Source organism: Papio anubis, chromosome 5, assembly GCF_008728515.1.
Source record: "Papio anubis isolate 15944 chromosome 5, Panubis1.0, whole genome shotgun sequence".
Classification (NCBI taxonomy): domain Eukaryota; kingdom Metazoa; phylum Chordata; class Mammalia; order Primates; family Cercopithecidae; genus Papio; species Papio anubis.
Genome location: NC_044980.1, coordinates 149,819,285 through 149,840,399, shown reverse-complemented (window position 1 = coordinate 149,840,399; position 21,115 = coordinate 149,819,285). Strand labels below are relative to the sequence as shown.

General features: G+C 40.1%; 1 protein-coding gene across 2 annotated transcripts in view; it reads right to left on the bottom strand.

Annotated features, from left to right (window-relative positions):
* The window catches only part of ITK (IL2 inducible T cell kinase), a 77,205-nt gene extending 58,147 nt beyond the window's left edge, over positions 1 to 19,058 (bottom strand). Inside the window, exon 1 of one of the 2 annotated variants that reach the window (XM_021939905.2) lies at positions 16,037 to 19,058. In XM_021939905.2, the coding sequence (XP_021795597.2) occupies positions 16,037 to 16,174 (138 nt within the window). In that variant the 5' untranslated portion in view covers positions 16,175 to 19,058. The remainder of the gene's footprint in view (positions 1 to 16,036) is intronic. The other variant, XM_021939906.2, reaches the window with a different exon arrangement.
* Positions 19,059 to 21,115: the final 2,057 nt, after the last annotated feature.

The following is a 21,115-nucleotide window of genomic DNA, read 5'->3' as shown; positions in this document are numbered from 1 at the left end:
TTGGATTTTCTTATAAAAGGGAGAAGAGAGAAATGGATTTATGTGGAAATTAAGAGCAGGAACTAACTGATATTTTCCAAGCATAAAGTAGATTCTCAAGGCATCCTCTGTATTGTTCTCTCGGCATCTCTAAGCTGTGAATGTTCCTTCGAAGACCTTCCTCCCAGAATAAGAAATAGGAAATGTTTAATGATTTTGAAAGAACATATTTTTTGTGTCTTCTTTTTAAGCGCTGAAGGACCAGTAGCCAAAATACATAAGTGCATAACAACTTCATCGCATTTCAGGAAATAACTCCTTGCATTGAGGTCATATTCAATTAATATTTGTTAATTGATTGAAGGAATAGCAAGTAAAACCAAGTATGCAGCAGAAAATGTTATCGTGAACCCTATGACAAAACTCTTAATGGAAATAATTTGGAATAAGATTTCCAGAAAAATTGGTAGGTGGATAAAAATCTCTTGACAATGAAAATGTAGGTTAAAACTAGTCTGCTCAAAGTGTTTAGCTGGTAGATAAAGAGCTCCTATAAATTAAATAAAATACTAATAAACTTATAGGAAAATGAGCAAAAGGTATATAAATATTTAAGCATATGGAAAGATGCTTAATGTCACTATAACAACAGAAATGCAAATAAATTATACTTAGGTACTATTTTTTAAACCCCTATCAGATAAGCAAAGATCAAAACGTAAGATAATGGTGTTGGTAAGGTTTTGAGAAAACAGGCTTCTCACATGTGGCCCTGGGGAATGTTCATTGGTACAACTTCTGTAGAGAGTAATTTGCTCGTAGTCAACAAAATAACAGATGCAAATATCCTTTGACTCAGCAATTCCACTTCTAGAAATGTTTTCAACAGACTGGAGCTTCTCAACCTCAGCATTATTGACATTTTGGGCTGAATAATTCTTTGTTGTGAGTCTGTTCTGTGAATTATAGGATATTCAGCAGCACCCTCAGCTTCTACCCACTAGATGTTGATTGCACCCTCCTCCCCACTTATAACAACCAAAAATTTCCCCAGGCTTTGTCAAATGTCCCCTGGTGGGTAAAATCACCTTTGGTTGAGAATCACTATTATAATCATATTTATGGAAAATGACACATCTACAAGGCCATTCATTTCTCATTGTGCATAATAACAAAAAACTGGAAACAGACCAACCATAACTAAAAGAAATTTTTCATGCATGCAATGAAGTATTATGCAACCATAAACAGAATGAAGAATATCTTTGTGTATCCATGTGGATTAATCTCCAGGATATATTGTTAACCAACTAAAAGAAAGGTTAAGAAGTGTGTGCAGAGTATGTTACTACTATTCAAAAAGGAAGGAAAGAAGAATGTTTATTTGTATTACAAGTATTTGCATAAAGTATTGTTGGAGGAATTTATAAGAAATTAACTATCATGGTTACTGTGATGTAGGACAGCAATGTGACTTGGGACAAGGATGGGAGATTTGTTACTGCATAACATTTTGCAACTTTTTAAAAAAAATTGTTGAAATGTGCCACATGGCAAAACCCAGTATCTAAAAAAATTAAAATAAAAATAAAATTATGTGAATGTATTATCTCTTTAAGAATTAAAAATTAGTCTACATTTTTCACAAGATTGCCAAACAAAAGTGACTATTAATACACAGATATGAAGTCCAGCAGGCACAGAGGCAAGGGGACAAGGATTCATTCCAACAGCAGTTAATTATGCATTAGGAACCAGTTATATCAATCTGAAACATAGTTGGAAAGCAATGTGAACAACACTAACTTCATGTTATTGAGGTTTACAATGAGCTTGTTTGGAATTAGAACAGCCTTTTCTTGGATTCAGAGAAATTTGGGTTCAGTTTGTGGCAAGAGGCTCATTTGCTTGCTGTGCTCTGGCAGAACGTGGGGGCCTGAGATCTCTTTTGACCATCTTCCTGCTCCTCTGTGCTTATATCTATTAACGGCAAAAACCACAATGTCTTTTGCACCAGCCCAATATCTTCAAGTGCCCTAGACTCTGCGCATCACCTCTGTATCTCCAAATGTCCAGGGGAGGTTATTACATTTCACTCTTGAAACTACTTAAAAGCAAATTATAATGAATCATGATTTACACTGCTATCCCAAGGATTCAGTGCTCCCAGGCTTCGGTTTGCAACCTAGCCTGGCAATTTCCACCATACCCTACTTCCCTCAAATAGTATTGTCTGCTTAATAGTATTCTTTCAATTGACTTTTTTCCACATAAACAAATTTATTCCAGGAGGAAACTGTAAACCACCACCATAAATTTTAAAACACTTATTTCGAATATAAATTGTAGTAGATACATAACTATTAAAGACATGTTAAAACCAGATTTGTCCATGTACCATCTTGTGTGCTCCTGGTAGTACCCCACTTTGGGAAACACCACATTGGGTCATTTTCATGGAAGTGGCCTCAACACAGATTGTGGAAAAGGGTGAAGTTTGGCGTTAGCACCCTCAATCTCCCTTTCTGGGTCGCTTCGCTGGGCTAATACTTTCCTCCTGGTACTCCTTGTATTACCACTTTGGATATAGCGTTCCCAGAATGTTATTCCCAGAAAAGGCTCAATAAGTGGTCGATGCTGTTATTAGTTGTTAATCTGGAAAACTAGATAGTGCTCAGGCGGATACAGCCTCTTTCCTTGTCAGAGGCCATCCCAGGAACAGATTCTCAGGTTTACAAGCCCAGGAACTCATGTTTGTCAGCCCATAGAGTCCAGGTGAATGGAAATACACTCTGCAAAGTCACCAAAGACTGGTGAATTCACAAACTCGCAGCGAGAAGCTGGCTGAGATGCTTGCAATCATGAAGGTAAGTAGAATTACCTTCTCGCAAAACGTAATCCTACTTAGGTAACCACAAAGATATCAGGAAAGGTCTCAATAATGTGTAGTAGGAGCAAAGTGTAGGGAATCCTTACATCCTAAGGCATGCTGTTGCCTTTACACTTTTCACTTCGCTTCCTTGGGAAAATTACTTACTGTCCTCGTAGCTCCATTGCTTCCTCACTAAAACAAAATTTTACTTTTATCTCGTTCAAAGAATTGTAAGGAGGAAATGAGAAAATACTTAACAAAGTGTTCAGTCCTCTTCTTGTAGTAATGCTAACTATTGTTTTTTTTAAAACAATTGTTGCTGTTGATGATGTTTGTGCTGTCTTTCGGGTAAGTCTGCTGGGCAACCTGGAGCAAGCCCACTGGTTCCGACTCAACGCCTCTATTGGACTGTGTTAGAAACTCACCAAAAAATCCTTGCCCCAACTCTGCCTTTTCAGTTTCTATTATAAGACTTATCAGACCCAAACAAGCTTAGATCTGAAAATGTCCATTGAAGAACATTTAATCCAACTTATAATATTTGTCCTATATGTGTAACCTAAATAAAGATACTTAGCTTCTTTAAACCTCAGCCTTCTCAGAAATTACATGGGGATAACAATAGGATAACATAATGAATGTGGGTATTGTGAATATTTATGATATAAGACATATAAAACACTTAACCCTGATGCTCTGAAACACAAAGAGAACTCATTAAATATTGGCTGTTATTATTTCAGATTTTATATTGGTTACACATGAAATGTCCGACTTGATTTTCAGGGGACATTCTTGGGGTCATGCTTGTATTTTGACAACATGCTTTCTCAAGAGCCACACAGTTATTAATCACCTTAAAGGTGTTACTTCCTGAAAAGGTTTCCATGTTTGGCTAATCTCCATCACTTTTTGTGAATTCCTGTTATCATTGGCAGAGATATCCAATTTCCACTTAAAAGAAAATAGAGATAGGGTGTCTCTCTGTAGCCCAGGGTGGCGTGCAGTGGTGCAATCATAGTTCACTGCAACCTTGAACTCCTAGGCTTAAGTAATCCTCTCATCTCAGCTTCCCAAATAGTGGGACTATAGGTGTGCACCACCATGCCCAGCTAATTTTTTTATTTTTTGTTTTTGTGGAGATGGGATCTCACTATGTTGCCCAGGCTGGTCTCAAACTCCTGCCCTCAAGCAATCCTCTCACTCTGCTCTCCCAAAGTGTTGGTATTACAAATGTGAGCCAAGGTTCCACAGTTTTGAACTGGAAGAGTCTTTAGAAATCATTCAGTCCAACTTTATAATGTTAGAGATGAGGACAATGAGGCTTCAAGGTTACTTTCTAAATCAGCTCTTGTCTTTTCATTTCTACTATTCAATTTACACCCTGGGGAGACAGGTCACAGAGTTGGAAGATACCTTGTTGATCCCTGAAAGTCAGGGACAGGCCAAGGGACATAGGGTTCTGGGCAGTTGCCCTGCCCTGCTTCAAGCAGAGAACTTCCACTTCTTTCTGTTCCATATGTGGGGATAGTGATGACTTGTATAATTTTATATTAAAATGTTTTTTAAAGTTTGAAAAAGCACTGATCCAGCCGAATCCTTTAATTTTAGGACAAGAAAGCTAAATCCCAGAGAGAGTAAAGAATTAGCCAGGTGACTTGGGTCCAAATCTCTTTTCTTTTTTCTTTTTCTTTTTAAATTTTTTTATTATTATACTTTAAGTTCTAGGGTACATGTGCATAACGTGCAGGTTTGTTACATATGTATACTTGTGCCATGTTGGTGTGCTGCACCCATCAACTCGTCAGCACCCATCAACTCGTCATTTATATCAGGTATAACTCCCAATGCAATCCCTCCCCCCTCCCGCCTCCCCATAATAGGCCTCGTGTGTGATGTTCCCCTTCCCGAGTCCAAGTGATCTCATTGTTCAGTTCCCACCTATGAGTGAGAACATGCGGTGTTTGGTTTTCTGTTCTTGCGATAGTTTGCCGAGAATGATGGTTTTCAGCTGCATCCATGTCCCTACAAAGGACACAAACTCATCCTTTTTTATGGCTGCATAGTATTCCATGGTGTATATGTGCCACATTTTCTTAATCCAATCTGTCACTGATGGACATTTGGGTTGATTCCAAGTCTTTGCTATTGTGAACAGTGCCGCAATGAACATACGTGAGCATGTGTCTTTATAGCAGCATGCAAATCTCTTTTCTGTTAGGTTGCTCTGTTGTTCCTTGCTCACCTCATCCCACTTTTCTGGAATTGCAGCCTGAAAATTTCAGTGTCATAGGCCCTGTCTAAAATTAAAACTAACTTCTATGGAACAGTCAAAAGTGGCTCCTGCGACACCTTCTTGTGTTTCATTTGCTCCTTGATAAGGTGTTTCATGACCTAACCCAAAGAACTCATTCATGGGAACCTTTCAGACCACCCCCACTCTGTGACGTCAGTTCGAGGATTCAGCTTTTGCAGAGTAGGAGACCCTCTGGCACCGCTTAAATCCAACTATGCAGGTGGTGGGTTCGTCTACATACATGTGACACTGACTTTAAATCAAATCATCTCACCTATGTGTAAAAGATTACACATTTTGCCCTCTCTCTCACTACAACATTCAAAATGGGGTACTTGAAAATCACAACAGTGTGATTCTTTTGTTTCTATTAGTTCCTTTTTAGAAACATAATCTTCTCTAATGGTTCTGCTAACAAATACGGTGCCGCTTTTTGTGGCCCATGCACTGCTTCTTCAATCTCTTTGGAAGATGATCTAGCAACAAACGATTAAGACCAGAAAATCTTCTTATCCTGTGACACAATTATCCTATTTGGGGCACTCTATCCTAAGAAGCTGATTTTTAAAATAAGACAGCCCTATATTATGTTTACTTTTTTTTTTTTTTGGTGTTTTCATTATACCTGGAAACACTCTGAATGTTGAACCATAGCTAACAGATAAGTTCATCTATTCCCCCACGTATGTAAAATAGATAAGCATGTTCTTGCAATGAACTGACTCAACCATTAAAAAATCATATATATGAAAAATGATTACTTTGGAGGCAATGTAGATATATGGAAATACATTTACATAAAAGAATAAATGGAAAGGTAGAATATAAAATTGTCATGCATTATGATTATAACTCTGCAAAAGATATGTCTGCACGAGAGAAAAGACCAGTGCTGACACAGATAGTAAATTGATGTCTTCAGACCAGATTACAGAAAACATTCTGAAAGTACTTGGTTCATTAATTTTTTTGACAATATGAGGATCGGAAGATTCCTTACTCTGTCTTGAGATCAATCAAAGCTGATTTAACTCAATTCTAATTTGGTTTCAGTCTTTGCTGCTACAGTTTGTCTGAGCTCAGTGTTGATCCTGACCCAGGTTATACACCAGGCACTTTCCTATCAAAACATGGAGTGAGATGATTCTGGACAAAGTACCCCCAGGAAGAAGGATGCCACAAGAAAGTTAAAACGTAAGACAGCTGAAGAACAACTCATAGGATGGGACACTACACAATGGCCCAGGAGACCACTGCAGTAGACTCTACCTGGCTTCCTGGCTGGCTTCTATTCTTGGCCATTGTACAATCTGCTGACCCCAAAGCTGTCAGCTCACTTCTAGATGGATGGAATCACCCCCACTGCTTCAACCTTGGAAACTTTTCATTGGCGTTGGAATAAAATCCAAACTCCTTGCCATGATCCACAAGAGTTTGGCTTCTGCCCCTTGTCTTGTGCCCCACTCTTGAACTCTGCATGTTCAAATCTCTGTTCCTCACACAAGCCAAGCCTTCTCCTACCTCAGGGTCTTTGTTCTTGCAGTTCCCTCTGCCCAGAACACTCTTTCCCATTTCTTTATTTAACTAGTTCTTTCCTCAAATTTCAGTTCTCTGACCACCCTTCCTCCCAGTTCAGTCCCAGTGGCTGCCTGGTCTTGCCATAGAACCTACCACATTCTCTATCTGCTCTATGCAGTTATACACTTGGTTGCTGTCTGTCTCATCTCCTGGAATGCAAGCTGTTAGGTTGGTGCACAAGTAATTGACCTCAATTAAAACCTCAATTACTTCTGCACCAATGTAAGACACCTGCCTCCATTACTTACCACTGTGTTCCTCACATCTAGCACAGTGCCTGGCACAGAGTAGCTATTTGCAAAATGTTTGCTGAACAAATGACTAAATCTAAATGTACCAAAACAGAAACATTTCCTTGATACAGAGTCAATGAAAAACAGACAAACAAACAAAAACCCCAAAACCAATAATAATAATAAAAATTTGGCACAATATATGAAGTTTGGGGGAAAAAAACCCTATAGTTGAATTTTTATAACAAACAGTTATAATTTCTGTGACTTTTTAAATATCAAAAAAGGAAAAATACAATGAGAAGCCTGCTTATAAATACCTTTAGGTTAATAGGAATTATACGGCAACATAAGACGTAAGAACCTGTATCTAGCTCTTATTATATTAAAATACAGAAAACTTTTACTGAATTTCAAGAAACTGAACAGACCGTTGATCCAAACGGGGACTTTTATATGCATGGGAAGGCATTACAGACCTGTTTTCTCCTCAGGATCACTTTTAGCGAGGCCTCTGAGTGTCATGAAGCCAAACCCAAACTGACCTCTGGATGAAAATTACTTCCTGGAAGGTCTACTTTTTCCAGTAGGTCTCATAATTCACTGATGAATGGAGGAACGTATTATCAGTTGGTTCAGAAAATGAGGGTGGAATGAGGATTTACTATTTGGTTCATCAACATTTGAGAAGAGCTTTAGTACAGTTTTTTGTAGACATGATTTCCGAGTTTGATATTTACATATCTTGTTTTACATGGAGCTTGTAGTTCAAGAAACTGAGCTCTTCTTTCTTTCTTTTTTTTCTTTTTTTTTTTTTTGAGACAACTTCTTGCTCTGTCGCCCAGGCTGGAGTGCAGTGGTGCGATCTCAGCCCAGTGCAACCTCCGCCACCTGGGTTTAAGCAATTCTCCTACTTCGGCCTACCGAGTAGCCAAATTACAGGTATGTGCCACCACACCTGGCTAATTTTTTGTACTTTTAGTAGAGATGGGGTTTTGCCATGTTGGCCGGGCTGGTCTCGAACTCCTGAGCTCAGGCAATCTGCCCGTCTTGGCCTCCCAAAGTGCTAGGATTACAGGCGTAAGTCACTGTGCCTGGTCTGAAACTGAGCTCTTCTGCTTTCTTTCAGACTGAGTCAGAAACTAAACTCTCATGTTTATAGTATTTCTCTCTGGCCTATTTTTACTGCAGAAACTGATGAATGGGTGCACCAGTCCCTAAACAGTAGGAATCAAATCTAATTTTATTTCGAGAAAAGAAGCTGTCAATACAATAGTTATCTCCATAAAACATTAACCTCACATTACGCAGGTAAAGACCAATTCATGACAACACTCCATTAAAACAGATGGAAACTGTGCATGTCTCAATTGCAAAGTACTTTGCTTGGGCCCTTCCTTGTCTTTGTGTGACTAGACAAGACCCACATTTTTAGCTTCCAGATGCTTTTCTGAATGCAACATGAGTTATGTGGCCTTCATTCATTCCCCAGATATTTACTGACCACCTATTACTACTAACCAGTGCCCAGAACTGTTTTAGATGATGGTGATACTGTGATGAAGAAGACAGTCAAGATCTCTGCTTTCATGGAACTGCCCTTCCAGTAGATGGACAGACAGAAATTAAACAGGGAAGCAGATCCAGAAACCTAACAAATAAGTGCAGATACTAAAGTATCTATGTGCTTTGGAAGAGGTGGGAAATAAATCAACAAACAGAATTAGCCAGACATGGTGATGCACTCCTGTAGTCCCAGCTAGTCGGGAGGATCGGTTGAGTCTGAAAGGCAGAGGTTGCAGACCCAAGATTCCACCACTGCATTCTAGCCTGCGTGACAGAGCAAGACCATGTTTCAAACAAACAAGCAAACACACAAACCCTCCTGCAAAAATCTGGGGTGTTTGAGACAGTGGGAACAGCTAATGCAAAGATCCTGCATCCTGAGAATGAGTGCCATTTTATGTGTGTGTCTCACTTGTCTCACCCTAGTCCTGGCCCTGTACAAAGGCCCTGCAAGGACCTTGAGCTTTGAGTGCTTATGGTTAAGAAAGAAGGCAGATGTGATAGAAGCACATACAGGGAGTGTGGTGTGAAGTGAAATAAAGAAGGCAGGCTAGGACGACAGGATGAAGGGTCTTGTAAGTCATAGTTGAGAATTTATTTAAATACCCTAAAAAGCCATGGAGGGCTTTAAGGTAGAAAGTAGTATCTGATTTAAAATTTTAAGGTTCATTCTAGGTGTTGTGTGGATAATAGACGGTACAGAGCTTCAAATGTCAGCAGGAACCCAGCTGGAAGGCAACTGAATGACATGGGAATGAAGAGAAGAGGGTCCATGACTTCTCAATGTCTCAAGCAAAAATGCCTGGGTAGTTTTAAGAATGTTATCTACATGGCCAGGCATGGTGGCTCATGCCTATAATCCCAGCACTTTGGGAGGTTGAGGCAGGAGGATTGCTTGAGCCCAGGAGTTTGAGGCCCGCCTGGGCAATATAGTGAGACTCTGTCTCTACAATTTTTTTTTAATAGCTGAGCATGATGGTGCATGCTTCTAGTCCCAGCTACTCAGGAGGTTGAGGCAGAAGGATCACTTGAGCCTGGGAAGTTGAGGCTACAGTGAGCTGTGATCACACCACTGCACCCCAGCCTGGGAGACAGAGCAAGCCTCTGGGTCAAAGAAAAAAAAAAAAAGAATATCATCTACAGAGGGTTTAGCTGTAAAAGGCAAGGAAGGAAGGGTAAGACAGGGCAGAGGAAAAAGGAGAAAAGAGTTGATTAAGTCTCCTAAAAAGAGTTGAAGGCTGGGACCTGGGCCTCCTGCTGGTTCCTACATGTGCCTCTCTGACCTAGCACTTAAAATTCCATCCACCTGAATACCTAAATCTTCCTCTTCCTTGTTCAAGGATAGGTCATACACTACTGCCTCCAGGGAGTCTTTGTTACATGTTCCTACACCCAGTAATCTCCCTTTTGAAGTTCTATGTCTATTATTTGGGCATTGAACCTTTTCTATTTGAGGTTCATTTGTGTCTCTAACCTCTCCAGCCGAATCTATACCTTATGTCCTTACTCCCTCCTTTCTTTTCTCCCTTTCTCCTTTTATTCCTTCCACAAATGATGCATGAGTGAATAGTGTGTGCCAGACACTCTTGTAGACACTGGCGAGGCCATCTTTATCAACTTGGGTGCCTACTCTCATAAAGCTGATAGTCCAATGGAGGGTGAGGTGGGGAAATGACATGAATACATCGTTACATTAACAGATGAGTAGTTACAACTTCAGCATGTGCTGTGAAGAAAGGACACCTGGTGCCATGGTAGAACAGGACAGGAGGACATGACTTAGTCTAGGGACATCAAGGAAGGCTTTCCCAAGTAAGTGACACTTAAAATGGAGGCTTTAACATTGAAGAAAACCCAGTGTGGTTGGATCCCAGAGATGAGAGAGTGAGACAAGAGCTGAGACAGACGAGACCATGTGGTAGATTCTGGTAGTGTCCATCCTTAGGGCAATGGGGAGAGCTGCTGGAGGGACACATCAACTTCTGATGAAGGTCTTCAGGACTTGACTACAGTCACATGTGAAAAGCTGGTGCTGGCTGCCATGTGGAGGATGAAGTGGCGGGCAGGGGTGAAGCGGGTGCAGGGAGACCATGAGAGGTGGTAGCAGTCCCAGGTGAGAGATTCTGACAGCTTCCACTAAGGAGGTGGCTGTGGGAATCTGGGGAGATTCTAGGGAAACTTTAGGAGGCAAAGCTTTCCAGGGCTCCCTCTCTATCTCTCTTTATTTTTATTTTTATTTTTTTGAGACGGGGTTTTGCTCTTGTTGCTCAGGCTGGAGTGCAATCGCACAATCTCAGCACTCTGCAACCTCTGCCTCCCGGGTTCAAGCAATTCTCCTACCTCAGCCTCCCGAGTAGCTGGGATTCCAGGCACCTGCCATCACGCCTGACTAATTTTTTGTGTTTTTAGTAGAAACGGGGTTTCACTATATTAGCCAGGTTGGTCTCGAACTCCTGCCCTCAGGTGATCCACCCTCCTCAGCCTCCCAAAGTGCTGGGATTACAGGCGTGGACCATCGTGCCCGGCCTCTCTCTCTCTCTTTTTTTTTAAAGACACATAGCGGGGTTTCTTGAAGTGAATGAAGACAAAGATTTGTCCTGGGGCATATGTGGAAAGTGTACAGGTCCTAAAATAGTTCATTGCAGAAGACCCATTTGGCACAGGGTACCAATTTTCAGGACTGTCCTTTCCATTGGGGACTTGTAAAAAGAGTGACCTCCATCTTCTTAAAAGGAAATAAGATCATGAAGGAATGTTTAATTATTTTATTTTATTTTTGAGACCAGGTCTCAGCCTGTTGCCCAGGCTGTATTACAGTGGCATGATCACAGCTCATGGCAGCCTCAACCTCCTGGGCTCAAGGGATCCTCCCACCTCACCCTCCTGAGTAACTAGGACTACAGGCATGCATGCACCACATCTGGCTTTTTTTTTTTTTTTTTTTTTTTTTTTTTTTTTGTAGAGATGGAGTCTCACCGTGTTGCCCAGGCTGATCTCAAATTCCCGAGCTCAAGTGATCCACCCACCTCGGCCTCCCAACGTGTTGGGATTACAGGTGTGAGTCTATGTGTCTGGCCTTGCTTAATTATTTTAAAAACATAGGTCGGGTGCAATGGTTCAGCATTTTGGGAGGCTGAAACAGGCGGATCATGAGGTCAGGAGTTTGAGACCAGCCTGGCCAATATGGTGAAACCCCGTCTCTACTAAAAAAAACACAAAAGTTAGCCGAGTGTGGTGGTGCGCACCTGTAGTCCCAGCTACACAGGAGGCTGAGGCAGGAGAATCACTTGAACCTGGGAGGCAGAAGTTTCAGTGAACTGAGGTGGCACCACTGCACTCCAGCCTGGGCGACAGAGCAAGACGCTGTCTCAAAAAGAAAAAAAAAAAAAGTAAATAGTTTTTTAGAAGATTGCACAGCATTATGTAATTTACACAAAATCACACAGATCATATGTGACCTAGTCTTTGACCCAGATCTGATGTAGAAGCAGTGTTTTTGACCACTATGCAGTAATGCTTTCAAAAGCAAGGAAAGGTGACCATCTCCCCACCTACCACCTTTAATTTAGAAAGGATGCTTGCTGCAAGCAGGAGATGGTTCTGTTGCTAGATCAGACTGCACGCTAAAGGGAAGAGGCCGTGAAGAGTGGAGACCCTCACCCAGATGCTGACTGGAATGGTGATCATAACTGTTTCTCTGGTTCCATGTAAATGATAATGACTCTCACATCATAAGGTGCACAGCACACTTGATCTCTAAGGTGGAAAGAGTCATCAAAACAGAAGAATGTTTCCAGTTCTCCAGAGGGGCTTTCAGAAGATCAAGGTGGTGCTTGGGCAAAATTGTGAGTGATAATCACCTTACCATGTAGCAATTGGTAAGAAGCTTAAAACATACTTTTCTCATGAAATACTCAACATCACTTGAAGTAGGTAGTGCTGGGATCCTTACTTTACAAATAGGACACAGGCATAAAGAGGTCAAATGTCTGGTCTGAGATCCCACATCTAGAAAGTGGCCACAGGAGCCACACCAATCTATGATGCTTTATTCCCATCTAGGCTGCCTCTTCCATTCTGTGCTTACTCAAAGCGCCTGAGGTTCTTCACTTTCTTTTTACCACTGAAAAGGATCTGATATCAGTCATGTGCAACTAAGTATGCTGCTTAGTTGGTGGCTACCTCTTCAAGGATCATTTGTTCTTAGGCTTGCCAATGATGTGCTGGACTTGGCTTGTACTGGCCTGAGGTAGCTAATTGTTAAATTTTCAGGAATCTGTGAACCAGCAGACTTCACATTGGTAGTTTAAAATGGGCCATGATGGGAGTATTTACACCAAAGGAATTGGCAAACACTATGAATCAAGGCTATCCAACAAGCCCCATACTCGGATTCCTAAGCATTTACCAGCACACCCATGTGCCCTTATCTCTCATTGCCCTCTGTTAAAGAATTTCTGGCATCAGGGACTACTTGGAAAAAAATTGACAGGCACAGGAGAGACTCTGAAATCATGTCTGTCTGCAAGCCACTACCTGCCAAATCTATGCTTCTTTCTGGCTCACTGCTCCAGCAAGATGAAGGCGCTTTTTGGCCCCTCTGAAAACACTTGCACATCTCAATAGGAAAAATAGGCATCTAACACCAGAACTAAATCCATGTTAAAGTAAAAGCCTCAATCAATTAGTATTATAATGACAATAGGCATGATTTTTAAGGTTAGAATAAACATACTTGATTTATAGAACTACAGAATATGTTCTTGAGTATGTAGAAGGGTTATTTTTCATATGGTGTTATAAATTCATAGAATATGAGAATTGCAGGAATCATAATTTTACAAATGAGAAAAGAGAAAAACAAGCTCTGACACCCTAAGAGGGGCAATAACTGGCCAAACAGCTCATGATGCGTGTATATCTACCCCACAAACTTGTATTGCCACAGAATAGAAGGAATCCAGGACCCTGATCTTAGCTTGACTTTGGAGAATCCTTGAATATCTCCCATAATTTGAAAATGAATTGTTATGACACCCTGCTAGCTTCTGTAGAGACGTGAAAGGGATACAAACAACGGTTAACTTTTAGTAGATGCTTACCAGATGGCAGGGCCTATGCTAAGTACCTAATACATTAAGTTGAATTGTTTGAGACTTCTAATACCTGATATTCGACCTGCCAAATAATTTCAAAAAGTTCAGCCTAAAGACATTATACCTCTGAGTCTTTGCCATCTTCCTATGAAATGGGTACTAGTATCACATCCATTTTACAGATTGAAAGTGAAGGCTTTAATTTAAAAATGAAAATGTTCTTCCCACAGGTGTAATGTTATTTACTTATGGGTAATATTAATGCACTCTTGTGTACAAATTGGTGGCCCTAAACGATGTAGTGTACATAAGACATGGACAATAATAACTCACATATATTACCTGTTTCAGGGACCTTGGATAAATTTCTAATTAATCAATTTCTATAATAATTAAATAATTAAAGAAATACTTTAAAAATGTTATTTATAAGTGCAAAAAAGGCATTAGAAAACAAGAAATTTGATGTTTGGACATATATTCTCTGTATCTTACATGGAAGTATCAGAAACTACAGCCTAGGGCTCCCCAGAATGAAGTAATTGTCTTGGAATTTTTCATAATGCTCAGATAAAGAAGTAGGGTGATTTTACAACCTTGTCTACTTGCAAATTATGACCAATAAAATTCTGAATTGAGGCCATCTGGTTCTGTGATTATTTGCAAATAATATTGAGCTGAATTCACAAACAGTTCACAAATAACAATTGGGCTAAAGAATTATTAGTACTAACTAAATAAGATGATACCATGTTGAATCAGGAAAACAAACTGGTGAAAACTGTAAAATGGGCTTTGAAAAAAATATTTAAAGGTACATGACTGTTCTTTCAATATGAAACAAAAACTTTAAATGTTCCATTCACAAAAAAGCATTGAGTAATGCCATGCGATTTATTAGCTCTATGATAAATCCCCCAAGTTCACAAACTGGGCTCCTGGCCACCTGGCAGAGGCCTCGCACATAATTCCATGTGTTTTCTGATTGACTGGTAAATTGTTATCAGTAAGAGTCTGATAACAAGACAAGCAATTCTTTTCACTTTTAAAGAGGCAGCACTATTTCGCCTGCAACTTTTTTTTTTTTTTGGTAATTCATCAAAGACATGCAACACCTGCAACTTTAAAAAGTGAGGCATCCATAGACTCTATACCCAGCCTGACCTCCTTTGGAGCTCCACCTCATGAAATGCTTTAAAGCCTGGCACACCAAAGAATCCCAAACTCATGCCTCCAGCTACTAAGTCAGACTCCAACAAAGAATCAGAGCACTTTTGTTTCTAAGTGACCATCAGGCACCTAATATTATTTTCCCTTCAGTAAAATATAAGTGATAATCCTTGTCCTACCCCAATAATGATGTAAAAATAATATAACCATACAGTAAGGAATCAAACACGCTTTGAAAAATTGCAGCATAGGGCTAAACAAGAGCCACTGCATAAAGCAAAGAAGTTTTAAAGAAGAAAGGGATCTTGAAGGTTGTTATTTCCAGTTTTTTCCTTTGATAAAGAAAGAACCTGAAATAGGGGGTAGACATTTGTCCAGATTGGATCACCTACTGAGAAGTAGTTTGGTCTCCTGACCCTTTGTCCAATGCTTTTTCTACCAAACTACATTATTAGGATTATTCCTGTTGCTTTTGTTATTACTGATCTTAAAGAAGCATGAGACTATTTTGAGATACAGAGACAGACTGACCTAGCTAAGCAGCCATACTCTTCTGGGTAAGAACTGCTGGTCTGCACTGCAGAAACTTTGTTCTTAATAAACCTGGTGTCCTAGGAAGTCTACCAAGAGATGAAGAGGCTTGCCATTGTGCCTTACAACTTTTAGACAATTAAATGCCTGGGGAATCTTATTTCAAGATTGGGCAAGTGACGAGTATTGAGACAGACAGAGTTATTCATGAAAACGTTAACACGGAACCCCAAATTTAACCATTCTAAACACCAGTTTCTTCCACTAAAAATAAGCAAGCTGGGGTAGATCATCCCATCGAATGCTAATGTTGTATTAATCTAAGTTTCATTAAATTTAGTATATTTCATTAAGTTTAGTATGTTTCATTAAATTTGGTATGTTTCATAGAAAGTTCAAGTTTTAATGAATCATAATACTTGCTTCCTAAAATGTTATTAATAATTTAAAAATCAAATATAATCTTGCACAGGGAAAAAGCTGATGAATATTAAATTTCCAGTTTTTACAACTGAAATTGCCTCGCACCACCATTTCACCTCTTGACTGCTCTCTGCATTCTCCTCTGGTTACTTTTACTGTACTTTTTATGTTGTTACAACAAGCATGTTTGTGTTTCCTGTATTCTATTGTATGCTATGTATATACTTTTGCATTAGCCCAGTCCAAACATAAAATACTATGTGAAAAAAGACAAATGAAACTGCTCACATACCCCATGACGATCCTCAAAGTATGCCAGGCTGGCTTTGGTTAACACAAAGAAGCGGACTTTAAAGTTCGAGGGAGAAGTTCTTCTCTTTTGTTGGGATTTCTTGATGAGCTGTTCTTCCAGGAGGATAAAGTTGTTCATGATCCAGTTCTTGAAATGTGATGCACCTTGGGCATCACCTCTCAGCACAACCAAAGGGAAGAGTTTTGGGGCAAAGAATGCAATGTGGAGGCAGTTGATCTTCAGAGAGTTGCTCAAGGGCAACTTGCCTTCAACGTTATCTTTCTATCAACATTCAGCCAACATAGCTGAGCTTCTCCTCTGATGTCAAAGGCCATAACCACATCCTTTCAAAATTCACAAAACGAGGAAGCATATGTAAAAAATACATACAGGCTTTGCTATATGGCTCAAAATGATATTTGAAAAACTGTAGACTCAAAATTATGGTAAGGATTACAGTTTAATCTTTATAGTTCCTGGTTTAATCCATCCAATCCATCCAGCAGTTAAAACATGTAGCACAAGGGGTAAGGACAATGCGTGGTTTTGCTTACCATGATATACTCAGCAACTATCACAGTGCCTGACACATTAAAAAAGATGTTTAAGAAAAATTTGTTGAATGGATCTTCGCCAAATTGGGTTGGACAATTAAAAGAGGTAATGAGCACAAAACCCTCACACATTAAAATGAAGAAATATGTTGCTGAAGTGTATTAGTTTTTAAGATTTAAATTAAAGCCCACAGAAATTTCTCAATGCTACATATAGATGATTGCCTTTCTGTCCTGACATTTTGTGAAACAGTGAAAAATAAGCGAATCCTTCAGAATGGCATAATAAACAAAGTATATATGGGCTTTAAAAACAAACAAACTTGTGTTGGATTCCCAGATCTGTCACTTACTAAGCTGTTTCTCTTTGAGCAAGCTGTGCCTCCTCTGATCCTTAGCTTCCTTGCGAGGGTCCCTTGGAGGACTGAATCCCATACATCTTACAAATGGTGGGTGCTAGTCATGCATGTTGCCTTAGAGTTAGTACGTAGTTGAAAAATAATGTGTGGCATTTATCTCTACCATGTTAATAATCAAGAGATTTTAGTGTAAGCAGAGATGGCATGTACTGGGTAGTGATAAATAATAAATGAAACAATCATTCTTGCTGTATAGGAGTGAAATTCTCCAATGTTTATTTTTAAATGTAAATTACCAAACAATAGCCTTATTTTATTTCATATACTGGATGCCCCAGCATAATCAAGACACTCAGGAGGGTAGGGTACAGGTATATTTTTAAATGATCTCCCCTATTCTGAGATTTTAAGACATATGTGTGAAAATACGCTGCTCAAACAAGATCTTTTTTTTTTTTTTTTCTCCCTGAATATGGGCTTGAGTTAGGGATTGCTGCTTTTCCCAAATATCTACTCTCTCCTTCATACAAGAGTAACTGACTGAATCCCTGATGGTTTTCTGGGCATCTGGCCATCAAGAATAAAGACCACAATTTTTAGCCTCCCTAGTAGCTAGGTGTAGTTGTGTGACTGTCTTCTGGTCAACTGAATGTACAGAAGTGGTGTGCACAACTTCTAGGAAATTTCCTTAGTGGGATCTGTCATCCCCTTTTCTTTCCATTTTCCTCCTGCCTTCTGACTAGAATGTTGAGGTGACAGTTGGAGCTGAAGCAGCTATCTAGTATCATGAGGTGGAAATTGAATGTTGAGGACAATGGAGTATAAGATAGAAAGAGCCTGGGACCTTGGTGACCATGGATCTTCCATGCCAGTCCTGGATTACCTTTTTTAATATCTATTTTCTGAGTCTCAGTTATTTTGAGGTTTCTGTCACTACCAGGAAACCTAGATAATACAGTGTTATCTTCTCAAACTAGACTACAAACTCCTTTGAGAGAAGTACATTTTATACCTGCTTGGTTCAGATGAAAAGATTTACAGACTTCACAAAGTGCTCTCATCCGGGAAAACAAAACATCATCAGTAGCTGCTGCAGTCGTTAGGAGTCTTTCATTTGCTCAGTCTCCATGGAGTGCCATCATAAGTAGTTTTATTCTCTTTCTCATAGAGCCATCAAACCCACTATCTCGGAATTGTCTTTGCCAACTTTAAATTGTAAACTTAGGAAGCTCAATATTTTTTTTCTCACTTTAAGGAAAACATAAACAAAACAAAAAAATAGTCCCTTTGTTTGTTTTCGTTTTAAAAAGTTCACTTCCCAGGAGCCAAATTCAAGGAGCTCCCACTTGCCAAAGATGGAACAATTTAAGTATCAAAAGGAATAATAATTGCCATGAATGAAGAACAGCAAAAATGTTAAAGCAATGAGTCCAAAAGAGAATTGAAAAAAGCATCCAACCTTTTGATCACTTTTGGAGGATGCTGAAGAACCAGCTTGTTTTTCTGAAAACTGGAAACAAAGGAAAAGAATAAAACATGTTTCCTGCTTTTCTTGAAGAACTATCTTTCAATTCAGTAGTCAAGTATTTAATGAGGAAGTCCTTTTTTTTTCTGAGAAACCAATCAATGAAGGAGTGATAGAATATCATCATTTTGCAATGCCAAAGAGATAATAAATGTAGGCAATGATCATCAATGGCTGTTAAAATTATTATGCAAAAAGTCAATACGAAAATGTATAACTGTCATATGAAGCTGACAACACTGTAACACGCTGATTAATCTTAAAAGAATAACAACCAGACGTTGTATGCCTCCTGAGGTGATGCAAGAGAAAGTACACAAAACCAACAATTCAGGAGTCTTGCCAAGAGAAAACAAAATTGAACACAAATCTAATCAAACTTCGAGATATAAATTCGAGTTTATAGGAAATACAAGAGATAAATGGACCTGACAAATGACACTGTGGAGATGCAATTGGATAAGTCCAGAATACAAAACATGCTAAGGACAAATGATTCAGTGTCATTCACAAATAAGTCATAGAAGGTGGGGCACAGTGGCTCATGGTTGTAATCCCAGCACTTTGGGAGGCCAAGGGTGGTGGATTGCTTGAGCCCAGGAGCTTAAGACCAGCCTGGGCAACATGGTGAAACCCTTTCTCTACAAAAAATACAAAAAGTTAGCCAAGCATGGTGGCACACACCTGTAGTCCCGGCTACTCGGGAGGCTGAAGTGGAAGGATCACTTGAGCCCAGTGAGTGGAGGTTGCAGTGAGCTGGGACTGCACCACTGTACTCCAGCCTGGGTAACAGAGCCAGATTCTGTCTCAAAAAACAAAAACAAAACAAAACAAAACAACAACAAATAAGTCAGAGGGGGAACCCTTAGATTAAAAGAGACTTTCAGAGACATATGAGCATGTTTGGACTTTGGATTAAGAGTCAAGCAAATCAATTGTATAAAGATGTTATGAGACAATTAGACACATTTGAATGCTAAATCAATGTTTGATAATACTGAGAAACTTGTTATTTTTAAAGATGTAATAATAGGCTGGGCACGGTGGCTCACGTCTGTAATCCCAGCACTTTAGGAGGCTGAGGTGGGCGGATCATGTGAGGTCAGGAGTTCGAGACCAGCCTGGCCAACATGGTGAAAGCCCATCTCTACTAAAAATACAAAAGTCAGCTGAGTGTGGTGCTGTGTGCCTGTAATCCCAGCTGCTTGGGAGGCTGAGGCAGGAGAATCGCTTGAACCTGGAAGGCAGAGGTTGCGGTGAGCCAAGATGGTACCACTGCATTCCAGCCCAGGCGACAGAGCAAGACACCATCTCAAAAAAAAAAAAAAAAAAAGATGTAATAATGGCACTATTATCATGTTAAAATAGTCCTTATTTTGCATAGAAACATACACTGAATTATTGATAAAACAATAAAATGTTTATGATTTGCTTCATTATAATCCAGTGGAGGGGGAGAAATCGGTAGGGGAAGGGATGAAAAATGTTTGACCATGACTTGACAATTGCTAAATCTGGCTAATGGGTACATCCTTATTCTACTCTCCTTGCACTGATGCACGTTCGAAAATTTCCGTAATTAAAAAGTTAAGAAAAGAAAAAGAGGCTGGGTGTGGTGGCTCACACCTGTAGTCTCAGCACTTTGGGGTGCCGAGGAGGGTGGATCACCTGAGGTCAGGAGTTCAAGACTAGCCTGGCCAAACCCCGTCTCTACTAAAAATACAAAAATTAGCCGGGCGTGGTGGCAGGCGCCGGTAGTCCCAGCTACTTGGGATGCTGAGGCAGGAGAATGGCTTTAACCTGGGAGGCGGATGTTGCAGTGAGCTGACTGCGCCACTGCACTCCAGCCTGGGTGACAAGAGCAAAACCCCATCTCAAAACAACAACAACAACAACAACAACAACAACAACAACAAAGAAAAGAAAAAGAAAGCCCAGTTCAGTTCAAGGTAATAATCAAAACTCCAAACATGTATTTAAACTCATGCTTTTCCTTAACTTTAAATGGGTTTGCTTCAGGATTTGAAGCACCTTGGCTTTTCCACCATGTCCTAACCTCTCTTTTCCTACACACAAGCCTGGTGTCTGAGCCACCTGAGTTGGAAGCTCAGGCTGGAGGGAAAAGAGGAAGAGGGGCAAAGGGTGCAACATTTGTGTAGTTGCAGCAGTGATCTGGGGATGATGTCCCTGGGATGTGGTGGATGCATAATTGCTGCTTTTTCTTGCATGTTTCATGTGCTTTGTTATTTTCAGAGATTTTTCAGCTGAAGATTCTGACAACTGTTCCCCTGATGTGGGAGATGCCACTCTTCTTGGCCAACGAGCCCAACCCTCAGCCCTTGGGCTTCAGCTGTTCCAGCTCCCGTCAGGATTCAATTGCCCACTAGGTTGTCCTCTTGGGTAAAATTTCCTTGAAAATGAACTACAGAGGCTGGGCATGGGGGCTTACGCTGGTAATCTCAGCACTTTGGGAGACTGGGGTGGGAGGGTCCCTTAAGCTCAGCTTGGGCAACACAGGGAAACCTCGTTTCTGTTAAATAAAAAGAAAAAAGAGCCAGGCACGGTGGCTCATGCCTGTAATCCTAGCACTTTGGGAGGCTGAGGCAGGCGGAACACTTGAGGTCAGGAGTTCAAGACCAGC